At 35.3% G+C, this 17,500-nt stretch overlaps 1 protein-coding gene across 1 annotated transcript in view; it reads left to right on the plus strand.

The window, feature by feature from the left end:
• LOC309684878 (maltase-glucoamylase-like) overlaps positions 1-17,500 on the plus strand; it is a gene marked incomplete at its 5' end in the record, with an annotated part of 63,253 nt that overhangs the window by 18,961 nt on the left and 26,792 nt on the right. The window contains 7 exons of the mRNA XM_082500723.1: positions 974-1,090; positions 2,711-2,865; positions 3,434-3,518; positions 6,198-6,254; positions 10,917-11,041; positions 12,932-13,020; positions 15,470-15,519. Coding sequence (XP_082356849.1) covers positions 974-1,090; positions 2,711-2,865; positions 3,434-3,518; positions 6,198-6,254; positions 10,917-11,041; positions 12,932-13,020; positions 15,470-15,519 — 678 coding nt within the window. The remainder of the gene's footprint in view (positions 1-973; positions 1,091-2,710; positions 2,866-3,433; positions 3,519-6,197; positions 6,255-10,916; positions 11,042-12,931; positions 13,021-15,469; positions 15,520-17,500) is intronic.

A 17,500-nucleotide genomic window follows, 5' to 3' on the forward strand; every position in this document is an offset into this window, starting at 1 on the left:
TGTAGGGGGAATTATTCGGACTCCTGGCGTGCGGGAAGGCGGAGCGCAAAATTAATTGCAGGGGGAAAAGGAAAAATAAAAAAATCAGAAAAAGGTGAATTTACTTCTGCCGCAAAAAGCATGGCGGCAAACGTCAGGAATTCCGGGGTTCAAGCGGAGGAAAATAGAGTGGGAAAATTTAGATGTGGAAGAGAGAGTTGGGAGACACTACGTAGAACGATTCTGTTACTCCGGTTGAGCGATTAGGGATAAAATTGGAGAAAAAAAAAATTAAAAAAAAAAAAAATAAAAACATTTAAAAAACCAAAAAAATTTAAAAAAAATTTAAAAATAAAAAAATTTTAAAACTTAAAAAAATAAAAAATAAAAAAAATTTAAAAAATAAAAAAATTTAAAATTTAAAAAAATTTTAAAAGATTTTAAAAATTTAAAAAATTTTAAAAATTAAAAAATTAAAAAATTTAAAACATTAAAAAACACAAAAATTTAAAAATTAAAAATTAAAAAATTAAAAATAAAAAATTAAAGAAATTTAAAAATTAAAAATAAAAAAATTGAAAAAATTGAAAAAATTGAAAAAATTAAAAAATTTAAAAAATTTAAAAAATTTTAAAATAAAAAATTTAAAAAATAAAAAAATTTTAAAATAAAAAATTTAAAAAATAAAAAAATCAAAAAATTTAAAAATAAAAAAATTTTAAAATTAAAAAATTTAAAAAATAAAAACCAAAAAATTTAAAAAATTAAAAAATTAAAAAAAATAAAAAATTTAAAGAAATTAAAGAAATTAAAAAAATTTAAAAAATATTTTTTTTTAAATTAAAAAATTTTACAAAATTAAAAAAATTTACAAAATTAAAAAATTAAAAAAATCTCTGCAACTCAGTCCTTGGAGGTTTTTTTTTTTTTTTTTTGGTGGAGACCGGAGCTGCAATTTCCCGTACGAACAACTTCTTCCGATTTTTATTTTAAGATCGGAGCAGATATTTGCGGCTTCTTCGAAAACACCACGGAAGAACTCTGCAGACGATGGATGCAAGTGGGGGCGTTTTACCCCTTTTCCAGGAATCACAATTCGGAAAAATACATAGTAAGTGGCGCAGCCGGCGCCGGAATTGGGTTTGGCGGTACGCACGGCGGTTCCGAACACGACGTTGAATTCTGAGAATGAAATTGAATTCTCATAACGAAGTTGAATTCTGATAATGAAATTTAATTCTGACAATGAAATTTAATTCTGACAATGAAATTTAATTCTGACAACAAAGTTGAATTCTGACAATGAAATTTAATTCTGACAATGAAATTTAATTCTGACAACAAAGTTGAATTCTGACAATGAAATTTAATTCTGACAATGAAATTTAATTCTGACAACAAAGTTGAATTCTGACAATGAAATTTAATTCTGACAATGAAATTTAATTCTGATAACAAAGTTGAATTCTGACAATGAAATTTAATTCTGACAATGAAATTTAATTCTGATAACAAAGTTGAATTCTGACAATGAAATTTAATTCTGACAACAAAGTTGAATTCTGACAATGAAATTTAATTCTGACAATGACATTTAATTCTGACAATGAAATTTAATTCTGACAACGAAGTTGAATTCTGACAATGACATTTAATTCTGACAACGAAGTTGAATTCTGACAACGAAGTTGAATTCTGACAATGAAATTTAATTCTGATAACGAAATTTAATTCTGATAACGAAATTGAATTCTGACAACGAAATTGAATTCTGACAACGAAGTTGAATTCTGACAACGAAGTTGAATTCTGACAACGAAGTTGAATTCTGACAACGAAGTTGAATTCTGACAATGAAATTTGATTCTGATAACGAAATTTAATTCTGATAACGAAATTGAATTCTGACAACGAAGTTGAATTCTGACAACGAAGTTGAATTCTGACAATGAAATTTAATTCTGATAACGAAATTTAATTCTGATAACGAAATTGAATTCTGACAACGAAATTGAATTCTGACAACGAAATTGAATTCTGACAACGAAGTTGAATTCTGATAACGAAATTTAATTCTGATAACGAAATTTAATTCTGATAACGAAATTGAATTCTGATAACGAAATTGAATTCTGATAACGAAGTTGAATTCTGATAACGAAGTTGAATTCTGATAACGAAGTTGAATTCTGATAACGAAGTTGAATTCTGATAACAAAGTTGAATTCTGACAATGAAATTTAATTCTGACAATGAAATTTAATTCTGACAATGAAATTTAATTCTGATAACAAAGTTGAATTCTGACAACAAAGTTGAATTCTGACAACAAAGTTGAATTCTGACAATGAAGTTGAATTCTGACAATGAAGTTGAATTCCGATAACGAAATTTTGTGACGGGTCATTAAACGGCCGACGGGTTAGCGGTTGGCAGAAGCTTTGGGAAATCCCCCCTCCGAAAGGTTTGGCTTTGTAGGGGTTAATCGTGGGCCTCGCCGAGTGCGTTTGGCACCGTTTAATTTTCGGCAGTCACCATCTGACATCAAAGTTGGTCCCCGTTGGTGCTGTCTACAATGAGGCGAAGCGCCTGCTGCCATCTGACCTACCACCCCGGGGGGTGGGTTGCAGCCCCCCCCCCAAATGCTCTGTAATAACGAAAAGTGGCATCAGAATGTTTAATGATAATATATTCACGAAATGAGACCGACAATAAGAAATTTTCTTTTCAGCCCCAGGATCCAGCGTTCTTTGGAGCTGATTCGGTTTTGGTGGAATCCTCAAAGCACTACTTGAACATCCGCTACACGTTGCTGCCCTACCTGTACACGCTCTTCTACAGAGCTCACACCCGAGGCGACACGGTGGCGCGGCCGGTTCTCCACGAGTAAGTTGACCTTCACAGCGCCCAAAGGCGATTAATTCGGGGAGGTCGAACGCTGCTGTGTGAAGGACGCGTGAAGGACGCCGCCCGTCACCCTCTCTACGGACGTCTACGTTCGCGGAACGCCATTTTGGGGGCCGCGGGGAGAGTCATTAAGACGGGCGCGTAATTTCTGCCTAAAATTCTGTGGTATTCTGTAAAAGTCTGTCAATTCTGCGGTACTGTGGGTGCCGACACGTCGTTGGCGGCCGAGCGGATTATTCTCCACCACCGGCACGTAGATTTTTAAAACATTGCTTTCCTCGCCCTTCATTTCCTCGAAACTCTCGAATGGAATGATATTACGACCAGACGCGCCCGGACACGCTTGGCGGCATACGCGTAATTAAGACATCTGAAATTAATTAAGCTACGAATTTCTTTTCTTAACCTCAGATCGTCTCCACCCCTTTCCGGTAGTGATTCTAGACCACCGAAACCTTGCAACGTTGAGATTGCTCGGTGACCACATTTCTTTACGCGCTCTTTCTTAGGAAGAGCCGTTAACGCCGCCGTTTTCTCGTTTCTTTAGGTTTTATTCTGATGAAGAAACGTGGAGTGTGGACAAGCAGTTCCTCTGGGGTCCCGGGCTCCTCATTACTCCTGTGCTTGAGCCAGTAGGTTGCACTTTCTTGACGCCTTATCCTAAATTCATGGGGGGGGGTGGGCACCTCGAGTCGCCAGCGCCACCTTTTGAAGTACGGTACGAGCCCCAGGCAGTCAAATTTCTCGACTTTCTGTTCTCCTCGTTCTTTTATTCCCTCGATTTGAAACCGCCTTTGGATTTTCCTCTCTCATTCGGTCTTGGGATGACGCTGTTATTCAGCTTAAAAGTCAGAATTCCCCTCTTTAGGGCGAATGTATTTCCCTTGGAATCACGCTCCCCCTCCGTTTTTTAAGTTGGGGAAGAGGAGAAAAAAAATCAAAAAAACCCAAACCCAAATAAAAAAGGAAAATAGGGTCTTCCGTTTCTCCGGTGAAACTCATAAATTTGCTCCGGTTCTCCGGTGAACCTCATAAATTTGCTCCGGTGAACATCATAAATTTTCTCTGGTCAACCTCATAAATTTGCTCTGGTCAACCTCGTAAATTTGCTCCTGTCAACCTCGTAAATTTTCTCCGGTCAACCTCATAAATTTGCTCTGGTCAACCTCGTAAATTTGCTCTGGTCAACCTCGTAAATTTGCTCTGGTCAACATCATAAATTTTCTCTGGTCAACATCATAAATTTTCTCTGGTCAACATCATAAATTTGCTCCGGTCAACCTCATAAATTTTCTCCGGTCAACATCATAAATTTGCTCCGGTCAACCTCATAAATTTTCTCTGGTCAACCTCGTAAATTTGCTCCGGTCAACCTCGTAAATTTGCTCCGGTCAACCTCGTAAATTTTCTCTGGTCAACCTCATAAATTTTCTCTGGTCAACCTCGTAAATTTTCTCCGGTCAACCTCATAAATTTTCTCCGGTCAACCTCATAAATTTTCTCTGGTCAACATCATAAATTTTCTCCGGTCAACCTCATAAATTTTCTCTGGTCAACCTCGTAAATTTTCTCCGGTCAACCTCGTAAATTTGCTCCGGTCAACCTCGTAAATTTGCTCCGGTCAACCTCGTAAATTTTCTCTGGTCAACCTCGTAAATTTTCTCCGGTCAACATCATAAATTTGCTCTGGTCAACATCATAAATTTGCTCTGGTCAACCTCGTAAATTTGCTCTGGTCAACATCATAAATTTGCTCCGGTCAACCTCATAAATTTGCTCCTGTCAACCTCGTAAATTTGCTCCGGTCAACCTCATAAATTTTCTCCTGTCATAAATTTGCTCCTGTCAACCTCATAAATTTTATGGTGTCAACCTCGTAAATTTGCTCCAGTCAACATCATAAATTTGCTCCGGTGAACATCATAAATTTGCTCCGGTCAACCTCGTAAATTTGCTCCGGTCAACCTCGTAAATTTGCTCTGGTGAACATCATAAATTTTCTCTGGTCAACCTCATAAATTTGCTCCTGTCAACCTCATAAATTTTCTGTGGTCAACCTCGTAAATTTGCTCCGGTCAACATCATAAATTTGCTCCTGTCAACCTCATAAATTTTCTGTGGTCAACCTCGTAAATTTGCTCCGGTCAACATCATAAATTTTATCCTGTCAACCTCGTAAATTTGCTCTGGTCAACCTCGTAAATTTTATCCTGTCAACCTCGTAAATTTGCTCTGGTCAACCTCGTAAATTTTCTCCGGTCAACCTCATAAATTTTCTCTGGTCAACCTCATAAATTTTCTCTGGTCAACCTCGTAAATTTGCTCCGGTCAACCTCGTAAATTTGCTCCGGCCCTATTTTAGCCTGAACTGTCTCGGCGAGAAGCGGAAAGACTATTCCCAAAAAGCCTCTCGTTCATTAGCTATAATATTTCTCCGGTGGAAACACGTGTCTTAATATAAACCTCGATATATCCTTCTTTCATGCGTATTAAATAGAATTTAATTTTCTCCGTAAATTCATTTTTTTTCCCCCTCCTAAATTTAATTTCCCCCCTAAACTCCATCATTTTCGCTTTAAATTTGCATTTTTTTTAGCATATTATTTTTAGCATATTATTTTTTAGCATATTATTTTAGCATTAGGCCAAAAATACCGCTCGTTGTTTTTCCCGGCGCCAAAATCTCGTATTAACCCTCGTGAGTTCTTGTACCGCGTCTGCTGTTCAGAGGAGCAAATTAATTCAGAGGAGCAAATTAATTCAGAGGAGCAAATTAATTCAGAGGAGCGCTCATGAAACGTAGGAAATATCTGAAACGAACCCACGTGGGAAAAGGAAAATCGAGATTTACCGGCGCTTGCGAATATCCTCTGAGATGGAGCGTTTACAGCATTGTAATTTTGGGGTTATTTTGGGGTAAATTTGGGGGCGAGTTTCTGTCTTCACGGCTTTGCTGAAATGACACCTTTCGTTCCTTCTTCGGGCATCGATGTAGAAAAACCCGTGAAAGAAAACCATGAAAGAAACCCCAAAAGAGGGAAATATCAACCGCGGGGAAATATCAACCGAGGGGAAATATCAACCGAGGGGAAATACCGTTGTCAATTTTATTACGATTTGGGGAAATTTTGGCTTATTTTCATGGTATTCCCTTCCCCCCACCACCACCCTCGCCCCATCCGGTTGAGGAGGGGGATGGAGAGAGCGGCTGGGTGGGCACCTGGTCACCTCCTCCCCCCCCGTGGTCAACCCACCTCATGGGGTTAACGTGGGTTCGAATGCGAAAATAATTTCCGTGTTTCCCATTCCAGGGGGTGGAGGTCATCCAAGCGTATATCCCTGACGCAATCTGGTACGATTACGATTCGGTGAGTAAGTGGGAATAATCCGGTGGGGGGTTCTGAACGTCCAAGCGAGAAGGTGGACAGAGCTGTGGGGCGAGTTCAGGATTTAGGAGGAAAAGGCTAAAGAAAACCTTAAGGAAAAGGGGTGTGTGTGTGTGTGTGTGTGTATCAAAGCAAAATACGATATTATTAATAACGCACAAAGGTGTTGGCCATTAACTCTTCCTAATCTCATTTTTGGAAATGAATTTCCCGCTGCTGCGGTGGTGGTTTTAGTCGGTGGAAAAGGGATACGGTTCGTTTCGGATATCCCGGCAGGATTTGCTCTGGCTGGCTTCATTGGGAAATAAATAATGCGATTTCATAAGCGTTATTAAATCTTATGATGAAACGATAAGACGAAATCTTCAGATGAAATAATAAGATGAAACGATAAGACGAAATCTTCAGATGAAATAATAAGATGAAATAATAAGACGAAATCTTCAGATGAAACGATAAGACGAAATCTTCAGATGAAATAATAAGATGAAATAATAAGACGAAATCTTCAGATGAAATAATAAGATGAAATAATAAGACGAAATCTTCAGATGAAACGATAAGACGAAATCTTCAGATGAAACGATAAGACGAAATCTTCAGATGAAATAATAAGATGAAATAATAAGACGAAATCTTCAGATGAAATAATAAGATGAAATAATAAGACGAAATCTTCAGATGAAACGATAAGACGAAATCTTCAGATGAAATAATAAGATGAAATAATAAGACGAAATCTTCAGATGAAATAATAAGATGAAATAATAAGACGAAATCTTCAGATGAAACGATAAGACGAAATCTTCAGATGAAATAATAAGATGAAATAATAAGACGAAATCTTCAGATGAAATAATAAGATGAAATAATAAGACGAAATCTTCAGATGAAACGATAAGACGAAATCTTCAGATGAAATAATAAGATGAAATAATAAGACGAAATCTTCAGATGAAATAATAAGATGAAATAATAAGACGAAATCTTCAGATGAAACGATAAGACGAAATCTTCAGATGAAATAATAAGATGAAATAATAAGACGAAATCTTCAGATGAAACGATAAGACGAAATCTTCAGATGAAATAATAAGATGAAATAATAAGACGAAATCTTCAGATGAAACGATAAGACGAAATCTTCAGATGAAATAATAAGATGAAATAATAAGACGAAATCTTCAGATGAAACGATAAGACGAAATCTTCAGATGAAACGATAAGACGAAATCTTCAGATGAAATAATAAGATGAAATAATAAGACGAAATCTTCAGATGAAACGATAAGACGAAATCTTCAGATGAAATAATAAGATGAAATAATAAGACGAAATCTTCAGATGAAATAATAAGATGAAATGATAAGACGAAATCTTCAGATGAAACGATAAGACGAAATCTTCAGATGAAATAATAAGATGAAATAATAAGACGAAATCTTCAGATGAAACGATAAGACGAAATCTTCAGATGAAACGATAAGACGAAATCTTCAGATGAAATAATAAGATGAAATAATAAGACGAAATCTTCAGATGAAACGATAAGACGAAATCTTCAGATGAAACGATAAGACGAAATCTTCAGATGAAATAATAAGATGAAATAATAAGACGAAATCTTCAGATGAAACGATAAGACGAAATCTTCAGATGAAATAATAAGATGAAATAATAAGACGAAATCTTCAGATGAAATAATAAGATGAAATGATAAGACGAAATCTTCAGATGAAACGATAAGACGAAATCTTCAGATGAAATAATAAGATGAAATAATAAGACGAAATCTTCAGATGAAACGATAAGACGAAATCTTCAGATGAAACAATAAGATGAAATAATAAGACGAAATCTTCAGATGAAACGATAAGACGAAATCTTCAGATGAAACGATAAGACGAAATAATAAGACGAAATCTTCAGATGAAATCACAGAATCATGGAATTTTCAGAGTCGGAAGGGACCTCTAGAGATCATCCAGCCCAACTCCCCTGCTAAAGCAGGATTGCCCGGAGCACATCGCTCAGGACCGTATCCTGGTGGGTCTTCAAAATCTCCGGAGAAGGGGACTCCACCCCCTCCCTGGGCAGCCTTTGCCGGTGCTCTGTCACCCGAAACGTAAAGAAGTTTTTCTGTGGATTTGAACGGAATTTCCTATGTTCCAACTTGTGCCCATCACCCCTCGTCCTGTCACTGGGAACCACTGGAAAGATCCTGGTTCCATCCTCCTCCAACCCAATTTTAGATACTCATATGCCATAAGAAGGTCTCCTTCAGCCTTCTCCGGGAGTCCCAACGCTCTCAGCCCTTCCTCATAATGGAGATGCTCCAACGCCTTCATCATCTTCGTTGCCCTTCGCTGGACTCGCTCCAGCAGTTCCCTGTCCCTCTTGAACTGGGGAGCCCAGAACTGGACACAGCACTCCAGTTGTGGCCTCACCAGGGCAGAGTAGAGGGGGAGAATGACCTCCTTTGACCTACTGGCCACACTCTTCCCTATGCAGCCCAGGATTCCATTGGCCTTTTTGGCAACAAGGGCACATTGCTGGGCCATGGATAATTTACTGTCTACCACAACCCCCAGATCCTTCTCCTCCGAGCTACTTCCCAGCAGGTCCACCCCTAACCTATACTGGTGCTTTGCATTCTTCCTCCCCAGGTGCAGGACCCCACACTTGCTTTTGTTGAACCTCATTAGGTTCTTCTCTGCCCAGCTCTCCAGCCTGTCCAGGTCGCGCTGGATGGCAGCACAGCCCTCTGGGGTGTCACCCACCCCACCCAGTTTGGTATCATCAGCAAACTTGCTGAGGATACACTCTGTCCCCTCATCCAGGTCATTAATGAATATATTAAACAAAATTGCACCGAGTATTGACCCCTGGGGGACACCACTGGTTACAGGTCCCCAACGAGACTCTGTGCCGCTGATCACAACCTTCTGAGTTCTGTCCTGACGAAATAAGGCAAAATCTTCAGATGAAATAATAAGACGAAATCTTCAGATGAAACAATAAAACGAAATCTTGAGATGAAATAATAAGACAAAATCTTCAGATAAAACAATAACACAAAATCTTGAGATGAAATAATAAGATGAAATCTTAAGATGAAACAATAAGACGAAATCTTGAGATGAAACAATAAGACGAAATCTTGAGATGAAATAATAAGACGAAATCTTCAGATAAAACAATAACACAAAATCTTGAGATGAAATAATAAGATGAAATCTTAAGATGAAACAATAAGACGAAATCTTAAGATGAAATAAGATGAAATTTTAAGACGATGAAATAATAAGATGAAATCTTGAGATGAAATAATAAGACGAAATCTTCAGATGAAATAATAAGACGAAATCTTAAGACGAAATAATAAGACGAAATCTTCAGATGAAATAATAAGACGAAATCTTAAGACGAAATAATAAGACGAAATCTTAAGACGAAATAATAAGACGAAATCTTCAGATGAAATAATAAGATGAAATCTTGAGATGAAATAATAAGACGAAATCTTCAGACGAAATAATAAGATGAAATCTTGAGATGAAACAATAAGACGAAATCTTCAGATGATGCAATAACACGAAATCTTAAGATGAACTAAGATGAAATTTTAAGACGATGAAATAATAAGACAAAATCTTAAGATGAAATAATAAGACGAAATCTTAAGACGAAATAATAAGACGAAATCTTGAGATGAAATAATAAGATGAAATCTTAAGACGAAATCTTAAGACGAAACAATAAGATGAAATCTTGAGATGAAACAATAAGACGAAATCTTGAGATGAAATAATAAGATGAAATCTTGAGATGAAATAATAAGACGAAATCTTCAGATGAAACCATAAGACGAAATCTTAAGATGAAATAAGATGAAATTTTAAGACGATGAAATAATAAGATGAAATCTTAAGACGAAATAATAAGAAGAAATCTTCAGATGAAACAATAAGACGAAATCTTAAGATGAAATAATAAGGCGAAATCTTAAGATTAAATAATAAGATGAAATTTTAAGACGATGAAATAATAAGATGAAATCTTAAGATGAAACAATAAGACGAAATCTTAAGGTGAAACAATAAGACGAAATCTTAAGATGAAACAATAAGACGAAATCTTAAGGTGAAACAATAAGACGAAATCTTAAGGTGAAACAATAAGACGAAATCTTAAGGTGAAACAATAAGACGAAATCTTAAGGTGAAACAATAAGACGAAATCTTAAGGTGAAACAATAAGACGAAATCTTAAGATGAAACAATAAGACGAAATCTTAAGGTGAAACAATAAGACGAAATCTTAAGATGATGAAATAATAAGACGAAATCTTAAGATGGTGAAACAATAAGACGAAATCTTAAGATGATGAAATAATAAGACGAAATCTTAAGGTGAAACAATAAGACGAAATCTTAAGATGATGAAATAATAAGACGAAATCTTCAGATGAAACAATAAGACGAAATCTGCTCTACGGAGGTTTGACTTTGCCGACCACAGGCAGCGGAACTGAAACCTCTGACTAAGAGGAAGACCGGAGCAGAATGAATCCCAAACCTCAGGATTTAAGGCAGCGGCAAATAACGTAATCCCATTCCTCTTCTTTCTTTCCCTCTTAATCAGGGCGCAAATCTCTGGCTGAGAAAGCAGTGGGTAGAGCTGAACCTTCCCGCAGCCAAAATGGGGCTTCACTTGAGAGGAGGTTACATCTTCCCTTTCCAGCGGCCGGCCACCACCACGGTGGCGAGGTAAATCTCCGCGCGGCACGCCTACGGAACGCGGTTCCAAAACTGAAGTCGAGGGCAGCTGCTTGTTGGGGAAGGAAGGGGGGGGGGGTGAAAAAAAAAAAAAAAAAAGTCGAATTATTAATCGTTCTTATTATCGGCACTACTCTTATCAGGCGAATAGTTTTTTTTGGGTTTTTTTTGGAATTACGGATTTTCGTTATTAGCGGTGAGGTCCGTAGGAGGTTATCACGTTACAGCAATACCCGATCTGCAGCAGTAGGGGCGTTGTCGGGTAACGTTTCATGTGTGACGGTGGCGCCTCAGGAATTTGGGATGTCAGCACCACGGCCAGCGACGAAAGAGGGCTTTGGGGTTGGTTGGGGTTTTTGGGTTGTTTGTTTGGGGTTTTTGGGTTGGTTGGGGGGTTTTTGGGTTGGTTGGGGTTTTTGGGTTTGATTGGGGTTTTTTGGTTTGATTGGGGTTTTTTGGGTTGTTTGGGGTTTTTGGGTTTGATTGGGGTTTTTGGGTTGGTTGGGGTTTTTGGGTTGGTTGGGGTTTTTTGGTTTGATTGGGGTTTTTTGGTTTGATTGGGGTTTTTTGGTTTGATTGGGGTTTTTGGTTTGATTGGGGTTTTTGGTTTGATTGGGGTTTTTGGGTTGTTTGGGGTTTTTTGGTTTCTTTTGTTTTGTTTTTTTTTTTTTTTGTTTTGTTTTTTTGTGTGTTGTTGTTGTGGCTTTTTGTTGGCTTTTTGTTGGCTTTTTGTTGGCTTTTTGGTGGCTTTTTGGTGGCTTTTTGGTGGCTTTTTGTTGGCTTTTTGTTGGCTTTTTGTTGGCTTTTTGTTTTTTTTTTTTTTGTTGTCTTTTGTTGGTCTTTTGTTGGTCTTTTGTTGGCTTTTTGTTGGTCTTTTGTTGGCCTTTTGTTGGCCTTTTGTTGGCCTTTTGTTGGCCTTTTGTTGGCCTTTTGTTGGTCTTTTGTTGGTCTTTTGTTGGTCTTTTGTTGTTGGTTTGGTTTGGTTTTTCTGGTTTTGTTTGGTTTTTTTTGTTGTTGTTGTTGTTTTTTGTTGTGTTTTGTTGTGTTGTGTTTTGTTTTGGTTTGGTTTAGTTTTTTCTGGTTTTGTTTGTTTTTTTTTGTTTGGTTTTTTTTTGTTTTGTTGTTGTGTTTTGTTGTGTTTTGGTGTGTTTTGTTGTGTTTTGTTGTGTTTTGTTGTGTTTTGTTGTGTTTTGTTGTTGTTGTTGTTTTTTGTTTTGGTTTGGTTTGGTTGGTTGGTTTTGTTTTTTTTTGTTTGTTTTGTTTTGTTTTTGTTGGTTTGGTTTGGTTTGTTTTCTTTTGATTTGGATTGTTTTGGTTTGTTTTGTTTTTTTTTTGTTTTTTGTTTTTTGTTTTTTGTTTTGGTTTGGTTTCTTTCATTTTGGTTTGTTTTGTTTTGTTTTGTTTTTTTTGGTTTTGTTTGTTTTTTTTTGTTTGTGTTTTTTTTGTTGTTTGGTTTTGTTTTGGTTTGGTTTTGTTTTGTTTTTTTTTTTGTTTTGTTTGTTTGTTTTGTTTTTTGTTACTTTTTTCGGTTTCGGTTTGGTTTTTTTTTTGTTTTTTGTTTTGTTTTGGTTTCTTTTGTTTTGTTTTCTTTCGGTTTGGTTTTGATTTGGTTTTGGTTTGGTTTGGTTTTTCCTTTTTTTTTTTTTTAAATTTATTTTAATCTCACCGTGGATTTCAGCCCGTCGCACGAAAGGCGTTGAACGTCAAAACCTTGGACAGCCAAGGATTGACGCAAGACAACTCTCAACACTTTGAAACCCCGTTGGATGCCATACCCTTAACGTGAACATTAAAGACTGCCGAAATATTCATTATACATCTAAAATCACGGGGTTGAGTTTGTTGGTTTTTTTTGTTTTTTTTTTTTTTTTTTTCCTACAGCCGTAAGAATCCGATGGGACTCATCATTGCGCTGGATGACAACAACGAGGCAGTCGGGGAACTATTCTGGGATGACGGAGAATCGACAGGTGAGCCTGCGTGGGTTGTCGTAGCGAATTACCCACAGCGACCGAAATATTAAAATTTGAAAATTAATTTAAAAATAAAAAAAAAAAAACAAACCAATTTTTTTTTTTTTTTGGGGGGGGGAAATGAAATGTTTTAAATTTTAAAAAAAGATAAACATTTGAAATGCGTAAGAGGCTATTACTACTTTCCCCACCGTCGAGTGGAACAACAACAAAAAAAAAAAGGCGGTCGTCCGAATTTTTTTGAATTTTCTTTTTCTTGTTCGGATTTGGCGAAGCGTAAAGCCGCCGCCAAGCGGGAAACCACACTGGCACAACTGACGTTCTTTCTGTTGTGCGCCCCAAAGTGTTTCCACGGGTACAAGAACGCACACAACCCGTAGTTCACGAGAAGGTTCGGTTCAAAGTTCACGAGAAGGTTCGATACAAAGTTCACGAGAAGGTTCAGTTCAAAGTTCACGAGAAGGTTCGGTTCAAAGTTCACGAGAAGGTTCCGTTCAAAGTTCACGAGAAGGTTCAGTTCAAAGTTCACGAGAAGGTTCAGTTCAAAGTTCACGAGAAGGTTCGGTTCAAAGTTCACGAGAAGGTTCAGTTCAAAGTTCGCGAGAAGGTTCGGTTCAAAGTTCACGAGAAGGTTCGGTTCAAAGTTCACGAGAAGGTTCGGTTCAAGACGAAAAAACTCGTGCGGTTACTGAACGCCTCAGATTTCATTGAATTCTCTGGGAAATCGGCAGAAATGCCGTTAACTCAAAAGTCGGGGTACCGAACCCCAAATTTAAGGCGTTTGGTTACCACAGTGCCTCCGCAAATCCGACGAGATAACACCCCGTTGTCTTTCCCCCCCTTTCGCTTTTCGTTAATGGCTGTTGGAAAACTTATTATTTTTTTTGGGGGGGATATAATAATCAGGCGAAAGCCCCACAACTTCGTGCCGTGAACGGGGATCGGGACTACTCAACTCCCAAGTTTTTTTTTTTTTTTTCTATCAAACATTTTCCCTCCTTTTAATTTTTTTATTATTTTTTAAAGGAAAAAAAAAAAAAACCCAAAAACGTGAATTTTAGGCCAAATTTGTTTTCTTTATGGTGAAAAACGAATGCCTTCGGAATACAGCTGCGCCTGAGAAAAGCAGAGGTAATTCCCGAGCGAGGGGAAAAATTCCCGAGCGAGGGAAAGCAACAAAACACTCCGATTTTTTTTTTTTTTTTTTTTAATTTGCATTTTGAGGTGAAGGTATTTTTGGGGAATGAAGGACCTCGAGTTTTCTAAAATCTTTTTAAGGCTTCGGGGGAGGCACCCGAATAACTCCTTCAATCCTCCGGCTGCTTTTTGAAGCCTTTGTCCAACGTTCAACGCGTCTTTTCTCGAAAAGGCGGGAAAGAGGTTTAAACGGTTATTCCGAAAGGTTTTTTTTTTTTTTTAAATTTTTTTTTGTGTTTTTTGGTTTTTTTTGGTTTTTTTTGGAAGACGTTGTGTAAACCACTCCAACTTGTACTGAAAGCGGAAGATTTTTGCGTTATTATTACTATATTATTAGTAGTATATCGCTACTATATTATCACTCTATTACCACTATATTATTATGGGATGGCGGCGGTTGTTACTTTCAGCGGATGGAATTTCTCTCTATATTCGCAAACAGCTGTAATACGAAGAGCGAAGGGCTTTGTTTTTTGGGATGTTCCTCTTAATGCTACTGAATTTCAGGCGGACCTGAAATTCTCTAATCCGTATCTTTTTGTCTCCCGTTCACGAGAAACTTTTTTTTTTAAAAAAAAAAAAAAAAAATAAAGGGGGGAAAATATTTAAGCTTTGTTTAGCTCTACGGCCGTAAAACGTAGGTTAAAGAGGAGAAGTTTCTTAGAGAGCAGCAGAAGTCAAAATATTAAAATACAGCAAAAATCTGGACTAAACCGGCCCCTATTTGGCCTGAATATCGATTTTTTTTTTTTTATTATTATTCTTATTATATTATAAATCAAAAGAAATTCGCGTAACGAAATGGGTGGGTGCCGCTTTCCGCCACCCCCCAGCCGCAAACAACGTCACGACTCGCTAGGCGACTTGTGAACTTGCCAAAGACTACGCCGCCAAAAATGGGGATTTTTAAGGAAAACGGAGAAATATCGGTCGATTCGGCAAACGATTGGAAATTTTTTCTTCAAAAAATTATTGGGATTTCGTAAATTGTTGCAGTTTGTCCCGCAGCCGTCCGGGAGAGGGGGTAACTTTCAAAGGTAAGCGTAATGATGATGATGATGATGATAATAATAATAATAATGATGATGATAATAATAATAATGATGATGATTATAATAATAATAATAATAATGATGATGATAATAATAATTAGCGCTTTTTTTTTTTTTTTTTTTTGGTCTTTTCGCTTTCCTTTTCTAATGCTGTCTCACTCCGCCCCGCGACTGAAATGTCTTTCTCCGCATTTTAGGTACTGTTGAGAAGAAAACCTACATTTTCTATAATTTCAAAGTTTCCAATGTAAGTATCCCGGTTTTTGAAGGATCTAATTTTAATTCCAATTTTTAGTCGGTAACACTTCCTATGGATATTCCTCCCCCCACTATTTTCCTAAAACGATTACTGAAATATGAATTATTTGGTCAAGTTTAAGAGGTGCCATTTCAAAGTCTTGTCACTCGACCAAGATGGAAATATGACATTTGTCTTCTCTTCCCCTAATTATTTTTAATAGCTTTTAATTTCCCTCCCCGGCCCTTGGCACAGCTCGAGAGGTCGGACTCACCCGCTGTTAGTAAACGTAACGGAACAGAGCGCGGCTTTTCCGGCTCGAGAAAAGCGCCCGTGTTGAACGCGTACGTGTGTTACCCGCCGAAGGCAGAAACGTATACAACGCGCAGAAAAACGCATATGTTATGCAATGTGCATTATGCGTTATCCAATATAGAATATGGAGTATACAATAGACAATATGCAATATACAACATACAATATATAATATACAACGTATAATATACAATGTATAATATATAATAAATATATAATATATTTTATGATAAAGATATAATAGATAATAATAATTGTATATTACTATATGATATTATGCATCATTATATAATATGTATTATGTATTTATAATATATACTTATTTAATATAATTAAGTTAAATATAATTTTAATTATATATTTATAACTAGATACAATATATAATATATACTATATATTGTACAATATTGTATATATACTATTGCATATTGTATATTATACATATAGAATGTGTATAATATTATATATGTATAATATTATATATGTATAATATACAATACACAATAGACAATATATAATATATAATATACATTATACATTATAAAATACATAACGTATAACACATAACGTATAACATATAACATATTATATATAATATACATTATACATTATAAAATACATAACGTAAAACACATAACGTATAACATATAACATATTATATATAATATACATTATACATTATACAATACATAACGTATAACACATAACGTATAACATATAACATATTATACATAATATACAATATACAATACATAACGTATAACACATAACGTATAACATATAACATATATTATACATAATATACAATATACAATACATAACGTATAACACATAACGTATAACATATAACATATATTATACATAATATACAATATACAATACATAACGTATAACACATAACGTATAACATATAACATATATTATACATAATATACAATATACAATACATAACGTATAACACATAACGTATAACATATAACATATATTATACATAATATACCATATACAATACATAACGTATAACACATAACGTATAACATATAACATATATTATACATAATATACCATATACAATACATAACGTATAACACATAACGTATAACATATAACACATAACGTATAACATATAATATATAATATATAATATATAATATATAATATATAATATATAATACACATTATACAACATACAATACATAACATATAACACATAACGTATAACATATAATATAATACATAATACATAATACTACATAATATATAATATATAATATATAATATATAATATATAATATATAATAATATACAATATATAATATATAATATACAAATACAATATAAAACATACATTATACAATATACAATACATAACATATAACACACAACATATAACATATATTATATATAATATACAATATACAGTACATAACATATAACATATATATAATATAATACATTACATAATACATAATGCATAATACATAATACTATATAGTACACTATATAATATATAATATATAACATAGAATATATAACATAGAATATATAACATAGAATATATAACATAGAATATAATATTATATGACATATACATAAAATAGAAAAAAAAAAAAGTTGCTTGCCACTCGAAATCAGGAGACATTTTGGCCGCTCAATGCAACTCTGTCGTCGTTCC

This window comes from Vanellus vanellus (assembly GCF_965231255.1).
Source record: "Vanellus vanellus genome assembly, contig: HAP1_SCAFFOLD_411, whole genome shotgun sequence".
Lineage (NCBI taxonomy): Eukaryota > Metazoa > Chordata > Aves > Charadriiformes > Charadriidae > Vanellus > Vanellus vanellus.